This window comes from Limanda limanda, chromosome 3 (assembly GCF_963576545.1).
Source record: "Limanda limanda chromosome 3, fLimLim1.1, whole genome shotgun sequence".
In the NCBI taxonomy this organism is placed as follows: Eukaryota; Metazoa; Chordata; class Actinopteri; order Pleuronectiformes; family Pleuronectidae; genus Limanda; species Limanda limanda.
The window spans coordinates 23,900,042-23,915,508 of NC_083638.1; the positions used below are offsets into that span (position 1 = coordinate 23,900,042).

Below are 15,467 nucleotides of genomic sequence, written 5' to 3' on the forward strand. Positions count from 1 at the left end.
AGGGAGTGGGCTAAGTAACAATTTTGCCTAAGAACACAGCCATGAATTAAGAATGGTACCAAAACATCCTCAGAGAGCAACTTCTCCCAACATCCAAGAACAGTTTGGTGATGAACAAGGCCTTTTCCAGCATGATGGAGCACCTTGCCATAAGGCGAAAGTGATAACTAAGTGGCTCGGGAAACAAAACTTCTGAAATTTTGGGTCCATGGCTAGGAAACTCCCCAGACCTTAATCCCATTCAGAACTTGTGATCAATCCTCAAGAGGCGGGTGGACAAACAAAAACCCACAAATTCTGACAAACTCCAAGCATTGATTATGCAAGAATGGGCTGCCATCAGTCAGGATGTGGCCCAGAAGTTAATTGAAAGCATACCAGGGCGAATTGCAGAGGTCCTGAAAAAGAAGGGTCAACACTGCAAATATTGACTCTTTGCATAAACTTAATGTAATTGTCAATAAAATCCTTTGACACTTATAAAATGCTTGTAATTATACTTCAGTATACCATAGTTACATCTGACAAAAAGATTTAAAAACACTGAAGCAACACACTTTGTGAAAACCAATATTTGTGCCATTCTCAAAACTTTTGGCCACGGCTGTATAAGGGCGCCACCATTTTGCACTTTTGGCCTCAGAGTCTCTGCGGTGGTGATCACGGTCTGAAGCTGTGCTATCGAGGTTCCGACGATACCTGCATTCGAAAAATCGCAATTCAGTTTTATCAAATTTTTTAAAAAAGTATTAAGACAAATTAAACCAACAGAACACTTGCACATGCATCAGTGTGTTGAGAACCAACTAATATTTAAGTCACAGTGTATGGGAAAAATGTATTTAATTTGTACTTTGACATTTTAGTTCAGGCCACAAGCCGTTTACTAACATTCAGCCACCAGGGGGCAATGAAGATGATTGGCTCCACATTTGGGGAGCGATCATGCCGTCCATCTTTCTATTCAGTCAGGGGAGAAAACTTCAGACTTTGCTTTGATGTTGTGTTTTGTAGGAGACAGGAGGAGACCATTGAAATACATATTGAAATGTATTCCTAATGTCGTATGCAAGTTCCACAAAAAATACTGGAGTAACTACTTAATTAAAACTGTGGCCAGAGCATTCCAGGAAATTAGATCAAATTATGTTTATTCAACAAATATTGCCGGAGTTTTTTATATTTAACCGATTACAATGATGTAATATTACTAAAGATATTGGAAGAGAAGCCACCATATATATATAAATGTTTTGGCAAAACAAATCAATACCGTCTCACAGGATGCAGTTTGTCGTCTTATAGCAAAACTCTATTCTGGGTTAATTTTATTTGGTCCTGATCAGTGCTTGGGGGTTTGATGCTGTTACTGTGCTAGAACAGCACCAGCCTGTACATTATGAAGAGGCTTCTTCCGGTCTGTCCATACTGCAGGGCATGTGCACACTATTTGTTTTGTGTGGGTCCCTTGACGACCTTGGATCTACAGTAAATTATTTACCATCTGAATAAGCGGAATCATAAAGTGCATGTGGAAAATCGAACAAGAGACCTTCCCTAATGCTGTCCAGAACCTCTGTTTTTCCAACTGCATAATGACACTAAAAGGCGCAGCAAGAAGTCCTGTAATCCCTGTGCAACCACTGGCCAGCTGTTTAAATGTTAGGTCAGGTTTAGTTGGCTTCCTAATGGAGAGCTGGAGGATTTCATGTCTATAAATCCACAAGCCTGGATATAGTGTTCTGTTTGAAAATGCAGAAACGTCCTCATCAAACCGGAAGCTTCACAAAACTCTGTCCCTTTTCCATTGCCTCAGCTGGTACTTGATTCCTGCCACCTGTCCAAATAACGCAAGGTGACGATATAGATTTGAGGGAAATTCTCTTTCTGACGTTTTCTTTTCGCAGAATTGCACTCAACTGCACTCAAGAAAGATGCTGGAACTCTGACAAGACAGATGAGGTCACACTGACTCAGCGGAGACTGTCACTGATGAGCGCCGCACTGAGCAGAGCGCTGCCCTCTCTGTCATGAATGCTCTCCTGTGTTGTAATTATTTTTCCAGACCAATTCATGCCTAAAATTTGGGGATGCGAACAGCGTGAGCTAATTGCGTTCTTGACAATACGCTCTCCCCCTTGGAATGTCAATTCTCTGCATCAGACTCATGTCCTGGATCAAAGCAGGCATTGGTGATTTGAGGCGTGGGAGCAGCTCCGAATCCAAAACTTTTGCTTTGGACTAAAACTAACGTGCATCTGAACTGCTTGACCTGTGATGGTGGCGCTTGACAAATTTTTGCAAATTTTGACCATTATTTCCAAACTTCAGATTGTTAACTATAAGATAAATATAGAATACAAATTTCTCTGCAAGTTCCACAAATGAGAGAAATACTATTAATATTGATAATTGTGTGTGTGTGTGTGTATTTGAAACCTCTTTCTCCAGATACACACGTGCGTATCTGTCTGGGAAGTGCAACTCTAATGAGTTTCCTTGTGACGCGAAATTATAGAACAGGAGGCAGGATGCTTTATGATACATCATCCAATATGGTTACATAATGGGAATTAGAAGATGGCCAGAGACCAGTAGCCCAGTAACTAGCTCAGAAACACCGGATGAACACCAGTGAATCCATGGCGCCCTCACAGTGATGTCATGCACACATAAAACTAGAATGGCACTCCATAGTCTCCTTCAGTTCAATCAGGCTGCACCAAATTGCTCACACTTTAACTATTATACAGAATGGACTGGATCCTTAACTCCTCTAAACTGTTTGTTGTGTTGAAACCCAACTCAAAAATGAACATTAATTTATTCTCTAAAATATTAAACAAAGTTCTTTTGTTCAGCACTGTCAGATGGGGCGGACGTGCACCGAAACATGTGAGGGAGCCGACACTTTCTGAAGTGTTTCCCAGTGGATCAACTGTTCCCTGTTCGATTATGAGCCTGAACAAGGGGAATCCTGCTGTTCCTGAAATAAAAAAGCATCTGCAATGATTGTATCTAAAGGTATCAACAGATTTCTTCCCACTCTGAGTATCTTCTGGCCACCTGTAGAATCCATGCCCCTCATTATCCCTGTACATCTTAAACATGTAATGATGAAATTAAGCCACATTGAAATGTCATCGATTCACTTGAAGAACAGATGCAGTGATGAATCATCTTCATTATCTCTGAGCAGCATCAATGATCCACGCTGGGACATGGGGTGGATTAAGACCCTCAGTCACTGTGTGAAAGTGTCAGTGACGGTTCTCTGTCTCATTGTGTTGAAACAGATTCTCTTCCTGATTCTACCGATTTTTGTGAATGGACATTATTTACATGTAACTTACACACAAGCTCTTTTATTAGCTCGCTGGGAGTGTCTTAGACCTTCTGATTGGCTCGCAGCTTGTGGTGAAGTATCTGACTGGCCAATAGACGATCATCAAGTGCTCACTGGGTGAATATGGAAACCCATGGGGAACATATATAAAACAGTGTACTGTGGAGGTGCTCAGCAGATACAGTCTCATCATTTAATTCTTCATCAGCAGAAGATTTGTTATCTTATGGTGAGTATTGATAAAACGCTGCTTGTTTAGATTATAGATTGTTGATGATAGAAATACTAGATACGATGCTCTGGTTGTTGAGGAAGGTGAGAGCTGAATATGTCGTTACTGTACTTGTGCTACTAGTTATAAACACAGGCTAGAGTTTTCTCAGCTGGATTGATGATATTTTACTATCTGATGTATATACTGTTCTATCAGCCAATTCTGCGAATGGGCTAGTTGCCGATCAAGCCTCTAATATCAGTTTATCACTAACAACTTCTCTCCCTGCCTGGAATGGGACAGAGACAGAGGATTTAACAATGTTAATGAATGTCGATAGAAAATCTGTGTAATGGCACAAAATGTTGTGGACAAGCAATAATGCAAATTACCATGTTTGATACCGTGGGTGTTTTCCACAGGGAGGCATAATAATGCTGAAGCTGTGGACTCTCCTTCTTGGCAACGCGCTGATCATTTGTCAGATATACGTCTCACAGGCAGCTCCATCCAGGTAGAACCTTGTAAAACTCATATAATTATTAATATAACCAATAATTAGAAAAAACGTTTTTACCAATACTTATCATAGATATTTATATGAACTTCATTTCCTCAGTTTCCCAAGCATGATTTGTTCTTCATGACCAGCAGTAATGCAATGTCCTGATATATGCAAAATAATCAATTCACCTTCCTATGAACTTTTAAAGTGAACAAATGTTTCCATTACTGCTGTATTTATATATTTTTTTCAAAACAATACTGTTTCTTCTTCCCAGATCAAGCAAAGAGTTGATGTCAGATGGAATCACACTAACAAACGAAGACGCTCAAAGTTTTCTCAGAGCCTTCAAGGAGTTGATGCAGATAACTTCAGATGAGCAAGACCCTCGAGCAGCTGATGGGAACAGGTATGGCTCTTACCTATCTCTCTATAGCTCCCTATTCTCTTTATATACCATATAATATCTTTATCTCTATTAACACACTTCTGTTTATGAGTCCAACAGCTTCAACTTTGGTGTGTATTGATTATGAAGGTACACAGTGCAATTCATGTAAATCTATTCTCTGCCACAATCCCTCAATTCATGGACTTCATTCATTAATTCACTCAGTATTAGCTCATGTGTCTGTATGAGTGTCCTAAAGACAGCATGATATCAGAGAACTCAAGAGAATGTGCATGATAAACATTAGACTCATACATTAGTAATATACAGCATGAAAACTGCAAATCTTCTGGATCTGTTAGCATGACGTTGAAATGTTAAAGCATGACATTTTTAGAGAAAAGAGATCATACGTGTACGAATCATATTTATCTGCATGCCACATCCACTGTAAGTCTGTTTCTGCATGTTTGTCTCCGTCTCTGGCAGCTTGGACAGAGCCATGTCTAAGCGCTGCACCGGCCTGAGCACTTGTGTGCTGGGCAAACTCTCCCAGGATATTCACAAACTGCAAACATATCCCCGCACCAACGTGGGAGCGGGGACACCGGGCAAGAAGAGAAGTCTGTCTGAGCAGTATGAGAACCCCGGCAGCTCGTTCAACTGAGGCTGTCCCCTGTCTGCTCTCCGTCTGCCTGAGCTTCTTTTTCATCCAGCTCCTCCCATCCTCAAGACTGTTGATGCATGCGGCTCCTGTTCGTCAGACTTACTTAGAAAACATCATTTGCTTTATTTTTCTGTTGGCTGACATCAGATTCTGACAGAGAATTGAGATCTAAGAATTAGAAACCAAAGTGTAATTGGCATTTCTGTACAATACAATAAAGAAAATAAATGCATCTTTACATCAAACCTGCATATATTTCATTCAATAAGTAAAAAATGCATGAATGTGAAAATTAAAAAAATGGTAAGTATGCCTGTCTATAAGGCTCACACAATTATTAAATAATGTTACTCCGGGCTTTTAACTGTTTAATTTGTTATTGACAAGTCTACAGAATACATAAAAAAACAGATTTCTGCTCTGATCTTAACAAACTGTGTTTGACCATCTTTCTGATAAGCAATGTCACAGCACAGAAGCGAGGCTGTAACACATCCACCTGTGTGACCCATCGCTTGGCCGACTTGCTGAGTCGGACGGGGGGGCTTGGATACAACAACTTTGTTCCCACCAACGTGGGCGCCAAGGCGTTCGGCAGACGGAAGCGGCACGGAAATGTTTGAGCACCAGAGGGAACACAAAGGTACGTTAGCACACCAAACTTTCAAGTCTCTGTACCTGCCTTGTGTTTTAAAGCCAAGCTTAGAATTATGGTTCTTTCAAATCCAAAATACTATATTTTATTTGATGTTACAAAAATGTAAGGTACCATTTTATACTTGAATATATTCATCAACGGGAATCTCTCGGTTTGTATGGCCCCGAGGAAATTGCCGTGTTTTCTGTACCATGCAAATTGACTAAGTTGCGTTTGTGTATATAAAAACAAATATTGGAAAACCTGATTTGTCTACATAAACAGAGAGTTAACATTAGTGGCTGTTGCACTATACTGTCCAATTGGGAAATAAAGCCGGGTGACCCACAAGAACCTTAAACAAATGTTTTCTGAATTTACTGTGGCCTTTGAGCCAATGTTTGATAACTGTTTCTTTTGTCTCCTCTCGTTTACTTACTAGGACTGAGATCTTCCACTCAGTGACAAAACTGCATCATCATCCATCGTCAAACTCTAGAAATGTAGAAAAAATACCTGGCGCAAACAAGGACAGATGTTTTGCTTTCAGACGACCTCCCAGATGTGTGTCATTGTTGTTAACTGTAACTTGGAATATATTTCCTTCTGTTTAGAGAGATGAGAATTTATTTCTTTATCTTTTCTTGTGCACTTCTGAACTGTCTGAAGTCTTTTTCTGTACATCTGCCAGTTAAACTCTTAACAACTGAGGCTGACCCGGGCCTGGATGTATATCTCGTCTTTCATCATAGCGCAAAATGCAAGAATGTCAAATTTAGTAAGACCTGTGAATTGAAAGCAAGAATAAATTGTATTTTAGCTATATGAGTCTTTCAATGTCCGAGCGTGTTTTTGTTTGATTACGATCATTTAGAAAATTTACAGATAATGTGATATGCTTATAAAATAAAACCATGTTGTATATGATATTCACTTTTCATATTTACTATACAGACACATAATTAGATCATCTCCAAACTGGTTGAAAGTATATCAATTTGATAAAAACTTTGGCCACACCTGGCTCATTTCGCCCTCCGGTGGTGCTAACACGTCACTGCTTTTTCATTGGCTATGGAGATCCATTGAAGACGAAGTGTCTTAAATGAGGATAATGTTCAGTTTATCCGACAGCTATTGTACTTCTAGTAAAGTTTTTATGTTGTTTCAGTAAAATATATGGTTTTGGCTGCTTCCCCACCGAACAAGTTCTATACTTGCTATAAAACATACTTGATTTTATACAATGATACTGATAAACACTATGGCTTCTGATTGAACGAGTTACAGAATCAGCCTGGATCATATTCACTGTGGTGAATTACAAGCCTTTGTTAATCCTGACAAGTTAAAAAATAGTTAAAAAATAGTCTGAAGGAACAGAAGAAATGGTGCATTCAAATGCTTCTTGGAAAAGTCCCATTTCCCAGGTTACGACTACTGGCTTTGAAGTCGGTGTGTGGGAAAAACATGGACGCTGGAAACAAAATGTGTTTCATTGATTTATCAACAGCATTTACACAATACCCTGACACATCTTTCCAATATTTTCATCATAATGAAGAGCAGAGACAAAGGATCAGGTGTGACAGGCATGTAAATAATGCAAAACCCACCTTAAAAACCTGTGTATTGTCTGAAAAAGCCTGTTTTTTAGTGCTTGTGAGGGATAGACATGCGGCTTGAAAATGACTCAATTGAAACATTTGACAAGTTTACATTAAAAGCTTCAAACATCAAAACAACATAAAACCTCCATACTGCTCCTGTGATGTCATCCAAGTGTCCGTAGCCCTGACATTCAAATCCGACTCGATGTTTTTTAGCCTAAATATCTGTTACATCCCAATTGATTTGGATTTCGCTGAAACACTGTTTACCCAAAAGTGTTTTGTGGACTCAATGACTTCACCCACCCTCCATCGGCATAGTGGTGAGTGGATAATGAGTGCATTTTCATTCTTTTGGGTGAACTATCCCTTTAAGGTTGCATTGACGTGAATGTTCACCCAGTCGAGATTTGTTTTTTCCAATTATCCCGACATCACCTGAACGCGCAGACAATCAACACCTGCTGCTTAAAGCACGACGGAGTTAACCTTGTGGCTGTTAGCCATTAGCTAAGATGCTAACCACAGTTATTAACTCTTGTAACAATTGCTCTGAGAAACGAAACTTCATTAGAAAAGGAAAACGGAGGTTCACTGCGGTTTTTTCCAATGTGGGAACCACGGACATGTTTGGAGGCTCGCTCCTCCCTGGCAGAGGAATGGCGCACTTTTGAGCTAGCTGTTGCTAGGCTAATGGACTAATATGCGACAACTGCAACTTGAAGGATGTTGTAGAAAGTGCGTCACATAACCTCAACCCAGGAATTCATCAGACACCAAGTCAGGGAGGAAAGATTCACCTGAGAGTAAGTGACTTTTCTTCACATTGACTTACTGTCCGATGGACATGAACACACCAGCTGTCATTGTGCTCCCTGTTTGATAAGCCTTCATGTTAAGGCATAATGACCTTTTGGTTTGTGAGTGTGTGTAGACAAACCTGCAGGTGTGTGGGTGTTACGTGTGTGGTTGTTTTCCTGTGTCTCCCCTCTCATTCTCTGCAGGTCTCACACCATTGGCTGTTCCTCCACCATCGTCCAACCCCCTGTCCAATCTGGGAGCTGTCTGTTGGCCAATTAGTGTCGTCAGGCCTTGATAACTTGCACCTGTTTTGTCTCCATGGAGAGAGGCCATTGTCTGCCTGTGTGTGGGCTGTGTGGAGCTGTTGCTTTTTGTTTGTGAGATGCCACCGGGGTTTAGGTGAATAGGTAAGACACCCTTGGGTTTACACTGCCATCACGTAGACCATACTCTGTTATCACATCAGGTTAGGAGCGGGGCCACCCTCTGTATGTATTAGCTAGGCTGTATGTGTGCACTAGTTAGTTGTCACGTTATCTTGTTTTCTTTGCTTTGGCTCCGCTTATAGTTCCCTATTCCCCTTGGCGGATCGCTGGCTAAATAAAACACACTTACTGATCCAGTTTGCTGTTGTGCCCTGTTTTTGTTGTTCTCCGAGTCAGCCTAACAGTAACATGTGTTATGGTTCCCCTACTCCCCCCCTAGACGTAGCAAGCTAACATCCTGGAGCCGTAACATATTTGGGGGCTCATCCGGGATACTCATTGTAGGACTCCACGTCGGGCTGGCTTAGAGGTGTTCGATGCAGGTGTGCACATAGTGTAGCTGGTTTGTGTGTATAAGATAGGCAGTAGTTTTTTTTGTAGGGCTCGTTATGGAGGCTTTTGAGTTGGGTGTCTTTTTGGCTGATCCGTCTATGGATCGAATTGACAGATGCCGGAAGGCTGATTTATATGCCATAGCGGCTCATTTTGAGTTTCCAGTTCAGGGGACCCTGCTCAAAGCGAGACTTAAGGAGTGTGTCGTGGATATGCTGGTGGGCAAGGAGGTGCTTGGTGTGAATGCGGCTTCTCCTTGTAGTGATGATAGGGAGGACATGCAGGCTGGGGCAGAGGCTAAGCCACCCGCTACCTTACCACGCTTTAATCCGTTGTCACCTACTTTATTAATGTCGTCTCAGGACGCCCGTCTGAAAGTAAGGTTGGCCCGCTTGCAAATGGAGGCTGAGCGTGGAGAGAGGCAAGCTGAGCGTGAGCACCATCTGGAGATCCGACGGATTGAGGCAGAGAAGGAGGTGAAACTACGGAGGTTGGAATTGGAGGCTGCAAGTGCAGCACGTTCACCCCAAACCACCCTCTCTTCTCCACTAGCTAGCTCATTTTGCACATTGGATGTGACTAAACAAATGGCGTTGGTTCCGCAGTTCCGGGAATCGGAAATCGATTCTTATTTTGGTGTGTTTGAACGCATCGCAGTTTCTATGCAGTGGCCTAAAGAGGTGTGGCCCCTCTTGCTTCAGTGTAAACTAACTGGTAAAGCTCAGGAGGTGTTGGCGTCCATTTCGTTGGCGGACAGTCTAGATTACGAAATTGTTAAAACCACTGTTCTTCGTGCGTATGAGTTAGTACCTGAGGCATATAGACAAAAATTTAGGAGTTGCAAAAAGTCTCCTGATCGTACTTTCATGGAGTTTGCTCGAGAGAAGGCCACCTTGTTTGATCGGTGGTGCACCGCCACTAAAACTACAGATTTTTCCTCTCTTCGAGAATTAGTCCTGCTGGAGGAATTCAAGAATAGTGTATCAGAACGTATAGTAACATACTTGAATGAGCAAAAAGTGGTGTCAATGTCCCAGGCAGCTGTATTAGCGGACGAGTTTGTACTCACCCACAAGCCCGCTCATTCGTTCTCTACCTCTCCAACCACTCAGTTTCGCAGGTCAGTTTCGCTACCTTTACGTTCTAGGGAGGAACGGGAGTGTTATTATTGTCATGAATTTGGCCATTTAATTGCTGACTGTCAGCTTCGTATGAGAAATCATCCACCGCCCGTTCAACAACAAAAGGGGGTTGGGTTGATAAGTACAGTTTCTCGCTCTGTGGCAGTTATGCCGAATGTGTGCATTTCTGACCTTCCTGACCCCAGCTACAAACCATTCATTTTGAGTGGTCTTGTGTCACTGACCGGTGATCCAAAGGAACAGCAAAAGGTTCAGATTCTCCGTGACACTGGGGCGGCCCAGTCGTTTATCCTCTCTGATGCAGTGCCATTGTCAGGTGATTCATTCTGTGGTTCCAGTGTTTTGGTTCAGGGCATAGAGATGGGATTTGTGCCAGTCCCCTTGCACCTGATACATTTAAAATGTGATTTAGTCAGTGGAATTTTCAAAGTCGGGGTATGTCATAACCTGCCGGTAAAAGGCGTTCAGTTTATCATGGGCAATGATATTGCTGGAGGCAGAGTGCTGCCTATGTTGGAGGTATTGGACTGTCCCGAAGCTAACGCTGAGGATGAGTTAGCCGAGAGATTCCCTGGGATTTTTCCGGTGGGGGCTGTTACACGGGCGCAGTCCCGACCATTGAGTAATGTGGTTGACCTGTCTGACTCCTTTCTTGTCCCAGTGGGGGACGTAAATGAGGTTACTGGTTCTACCTCTGTGCCCCCTCCACAGCCTGATAAGAACAGTGCCGTTGAGAGTGCTGGCCTTAGTCTCGACCCATTGCCTCTACCGATAACTCGTGATAAGCTGGTTGCTATGCAAAAGATAGATTCTACACTGGAGCAGTGTTATGGGAAGGCTGTTACTCCGGGTGGGGATATCGACGGTAAGGTGGGTTACTTCCTAGATAATGCTCTTCTCATGCGTAAGTGGACTTCATCTCTTGATTCAGAACGTGACTGGAGTGTGATCTATCAGATTGTAGTGCCTGTTGCATATCGACAGGATATTCTATCACTTGCTCATAGTCACGTATGGTCTGGTCATTTAGGTATCACGAAAACCTATGACAGGATTCTAAGGCACTTCTTTTGGCCTGGACTGAAACGTGATGTAGCTGCATTCTGTCGTACTTGTCATACCTGTCAGGTCACAGGAAAACCAAACCAGGTTATTCCACCCGCTCCTCTCTGTCCGATACCCGCGTTAGGTGAGCCTTTTGAGCACGTGTTAGTTGATTGTGTTGGCCCATTGCCTAAGTCTAAGACTGGTAACCAGTTTTTATTGACGATTATGTGTGTTGCTACACGGTATCCTGAGGCTATTCCCCTTCGGAAAATCACTGCTCAGGCAGTGGTCAAGGCTTTGGTTAAGTTTTTCTCGACGTTTGGGCTCCCGAAAGTGGTGCAAACTGATCAAGGAAGTAATTTCCTTTCTAACCTTTTTGAGCAGGTGCTGACATCTTTGTCTATTACACACAGAGTTTCCAGTGCCTACCACCCTGAGTCTCAGGGTGCTCTCGAACGTTGGCACCAAACGCTTAAATCCATACTGCGAAAGTACTGTCTCGAGACCGGGAGAGACTGGGATGAGGGTGTTCCTTTTGCCTTGTTTGCGGTTCGTGAGATCGTTCAGGAGTCCTTAGGGTTTAGTCCGGCTGACCTTGTTTTTGGACATACGGTACGCGGCCCTCTCAGAGTTCTGAAAGACCAGCTTATCTCGGGTAGTGCTTCTTCTCAAAATGTGTTAACTTATGTGAGCCGGTTCCGTGAACGGTTGCACAGTGCCTGTGCCCTCGCTAGGGAAGCTCTGTCCGCCTCACAGAAGCGGATGAAGCGTCACTTTGATGAGAAGGCTGTCCCACGTTCACTGCAGACGGGTGACCAGGTTCTAGTTCTGCTTCCCATTCCCGGATCCTCCCTCTCTGCCCGTTTCTCCGGTCCTTATTGTGTGGGACGGAAGTTGAGTGACACAGATTATGTTATACAGACCCCAGATCGGAGGCGCAAGACAAGAGTTTGCCATGTTAACATGCTTAAGTTGTATCATGCAAAAGTTACTCCTCCTGAGGACTCCGTAGAAGGGTCTACGGGTCCCACAGTCAAGTCTGCCGTTCCAGCTGTATTGGTTCCAGGCTCCTACCAGGTTCCTGAGGGTGACGAGGATGGATTGGAGTTGCGGAGTGCTCCTCAACAGACCCCTCGGTTGTTGAACTCTCGGATGCTGTCATCTCTGGACTCGCATCTGGCCTATCTGGATGAGGAACGTAGGGCTGACATGGTAGCCCTAATACGTGGGTTCCCTTGTCTGTTCGGTGATGTTCCTTCCCTGACCAACGTTTTGAAGCATGATATAGATGTGGGAGGTGCAGCACCTATCAAGCAGCATCCATACCGCATTAACGCTACGAAAAGGTTGATCATGTCGCAGGAGGTGTCTTATTTAGTAGAGAATAGTCTGGCGTCTTCGAGCTCTAGTCCTTGGAGTTCACCATGCCTCTTGGTACCCAAGCCTGATGGCACGTTCCGTTTCTGTACGGATTATAGGAAGGTGAACGCAGTCACGGTTCCTGACTCGTACCCGTTGCCGCGTATTGATGATTGTGTGGACACCATTGGGTCTGCCCGGTATGTGACAAAGCTGGATCTGTTAAAGGGATATTGGCAAGTCCCACTTACTGCTCGTGCTTCGGAGATCTCCGCATTTGTCACTCCAGACAAGTTTCAGCAGTACTCAGTGATGGCGTTTGGGATGCGGAATGCACCTGCCACTTTCCAGCGCTTAGTGAATATTGTTTTAGCTGACGTCCCACACTGTGCTGCTTACCTCGATGATGTAGTTGTGTATTCGTCTGATTGGGCTGCTCATGTAGATACCTTGACAACAGTGTTCCAGCGTTTGGCGAGGGCTTCCTTGACGCTGAATTTGGCAAAATGTGAGTTTGGTAGGGCTACCGTTACTTACCTTGGTAAACAGGTTGGGGGTGGTGAGGTGCGCCCCGTGGAGGCTAAGGTGACTGCTATCACTGCCTTCCCAGTGCCCATCACCCGGCGTGAGCTGCGCCGCTTCTTGGGTATGGCTGGGTATTATCGTGGGTTCTGTAGGAATTTTTCCTCTGTTGTCGCCCCTCTGACTAGTCTGCTGAGCCCCTTGGTCCCGTTTGCGTGGTCTCCAGATTGCCAACACGCTTTTGTTTCTGTTAAGACTCTGCTATGTAGTACCCCTGTTCTGGTGGCTCCTGACTTTGAGAAGCCATTCAAGATGGAGGTAGACGCATGCAATGTAGGTGCCGGTGCCGTTCTTATCCAGGAGGATTCCAACGGGCTGGACCATCCGGTCTGCTACTTCTCACGGAAGTTCAATGAGTGCCAGACACGGTACTCTACTATTGAGCAGGAAGCTCTGGCTTTGCTGATGGCACTCCAGTTTTTTGAAGTTTATTTGGGATCGAGTTCTAGGCCAATTGTGGTCTACACGGATCACAATCCGCTGGTTTTTCTCCACCGGATGTATAATCAGAACCAGCGCCTCATGCGGTGGGCGCTGATTGTGCAGGGGTACAACCTGGTGATTCGTCACAAGAAGGGCTCCGAGAATATGTGTGCGGATGCCCTTTCTCGTGTGTGATGTTTGCTCTTATGGGTGGGGGTGTTACGTGTGTGGTTGTTTTCCTGTGTCTCCCCTCTCATTCTCTGCAGGTCTCACACCATTGGCTGTTCCTCCACCATCGTCCAACCCCCTGTCCAATCTGGGAGCTGTCTGTTGGCCAATTAGTGTCGTCAGGCCTTGATAACTTGCACCTGTTTTGTCTCCATGGAGAGAGGCCATTGTCTGCCTGTGTGTGGGCTGTGTGGAGCTGTTGCTTTTTGTTTGTGAGATGCCACCGGGGTTTAGGTGAATAGGTAAGACACCCTTGGGTTTACACTGCCATCACGTAGACCATACTCTGTTATCACATCAGGTTAGGAGCGGGGCCACCCTCTGTATGTATTAGCTAGGTTGTATGTGTGCACTAGTTAGTTGTCACGTTATCTTGTTTTCTTTGCTTTGGCTCCGCTTATAGTTCCCTATTCCCCTTGGCGGATCGCTGGCTAAATAAAACACACTTACTGATCCAGTTTGCTGTTGTGCCCTGTTTTTGTTGTTCTCCGAGTCAGCCTAACAGTAACATGTGTTATGGTTCCCCTACTCCCCCCCTAGACGTAGCAAGCTAACATCCTGGAGCCGTAACAGTGGGTATCCATGGTTTGTTGCTGATGATTCAAAGGTGATCAGGAGGATTGTCTTTTGGCAACTGACAGGTAATCATCCCCATGTATCTGAGGGGGTGTGAGTCAGCCTGCTCACCTGATTTGTGTAATTATTCATCTTAGCAAATATGTACATCAAAGTATCCCAAGCAGCTACAACAAAAACCATAGCACCATCCAAATGGAGGCATACAAAGACTGGGCCAAACCAATATGGCTGGAGTGCATGTTATCAAAGTGGCAAATTTAGTCAATGTGATATTAAATGTTAATGGGGGGGTCTTGCTAGTATTTATGTACTAAAGGAGTAAATCACATGACATGGACCAGCTTTGATTTAGTTAAAACAAAAGGTTAGAAATGCAGCTGAAGAACAATAATCATCGAAATGTCGCAGTCAAAGAAAGTCAGACAAGTCCAATCCATTGTGATTTGGTTTGGGATCAGGTTGTCTAGGTGCAGAGAACTAGCAGCAGCCTCATGCTGCCGCCAAACTAGACACAAGACCAGAAACTCCAGGATCAGAACCTCGAGCGATCTCTTCAGGCTCATGATTCTCTAGTGCACCTACATATAGAAGATCAGGAGCCTGGTGGTATAGCTCAAGGCTTATGCTCTTTTCTATCTACAGGTGTAGTTGATGGTCTTGTGTCTTGGTTGGTGGAAATAGGGGTCACATGTGGAATAGAAGTAGTAGATTGTGAGCCTGGATGGATATTTCCGGGTTTATGCCATTTTCTCTCCGAAGTTATTGGTCTTCGTTGGTGGCGAGAGTAGCAGACGTCTGAGCACTCTTGAGGCTAAAGGAGGAAATGCCCCCTGATGATATAATAGACATTTGTGGATGTAGTGTTTGATGGTTGTCTGTCAGCCTTGAACTTACAGACCAACAATAAAGTTTCCATAGCAAGTGGAAATGAGTGCAATTATTTGCTATGGACAAACCATTACAGTTGGTGAGTGGACCCTGACATAACACCACCTGAGTAAAACACTGGTGCTTTGTCTGTGGTGGTAGTAGTAAAGATATAGCAGCAGTAAGTGTGGCCTTCCTTTGTAGAATGAAGGATGTCCCCAGGAACCACTTGTTATATGCTTAACACTCCC

The 15,467-nt window shown here is 43.9% G+C and overlaps 2 protein-coding genes across 2 annotated transcripts; both read left to right on the top strand.

Annotated features, from left to right (window-relative positions):
* Positions 1–3,640: 3,640 nt before the first annotated feature.
* Positions 3,641–5,348, top strand: calca (calcitonin/calcitonin-related polypeptide, alpha). The gene is made up of 4 exons (XM_061067651.1): positions 3,641–3,661; positions 3,983–4,074; positions 4,343–4,474; positions 4,946–5,348. Exons 1-4 carry the CDS (start codon positions 3,641–3,643, stop codon positions 5,121–5,123), a joined length of 423 nt encoding a protein of 140 aa, XP_060923634.1. The 3' UTR covers positions 5,124–5,348.
* A 3,599-nt stretch (positions 5,349–8,947) lies between these two features.
* Positions 8,948–14,340, top strand: LOC132999104 (uncharacterized). The gene is made up of 2 exons (XM_061068892.1): positions 8,948–14,012; positions 14,311–14,340. Exon 1 carries the CDS (start codon positions 9,046–9,048, stop codon positions 13,735–13,737), a length of 4,692 nt encoding a protein of 1,563 aa, XP_060924875.1. The 5' UTR covers positions 8,948–9,045; the 3' UTR covers positions 13,738–14,012; positions 14,311–14,340.
* Positions 14,341–15,467: the final 1,127 nt, after the last annotated feature.

What these genes read in the sequence shown, in the direction of transcription:
- LOC132999104 (XM_061068892.1), top strand. Translation starts at nt 9,046, where the DNA reads ATGGAGGCTTTTGAGTTGGGTGTCTTTTTGGCTGATCCGTCTATGGAT.
- calca (XM_061067651.1), top strand. Translation starts at nt 3,641, where the DNA reads ATGCTCTGGTTGTTGAGGAAG. An exon ending in TGCTCTGGTTGTTGAGGAAG is followed by an intron (nt 3,662 to 3,982) that starts GTGAGAGCTGAA and finishes TGTTTTCCACAG; the next exon opens with GGAGGCATAATAATGCTGAA. An exon ending in TCACAGGCAGCTCCATCCAG is followed by an intron (nt 4,075 to 4,342) that starts GTAGAACCTTGT and finishes TCTTCTTCCCAG; the next exon opens with ATCAAGCAAAGAGTTGATGT.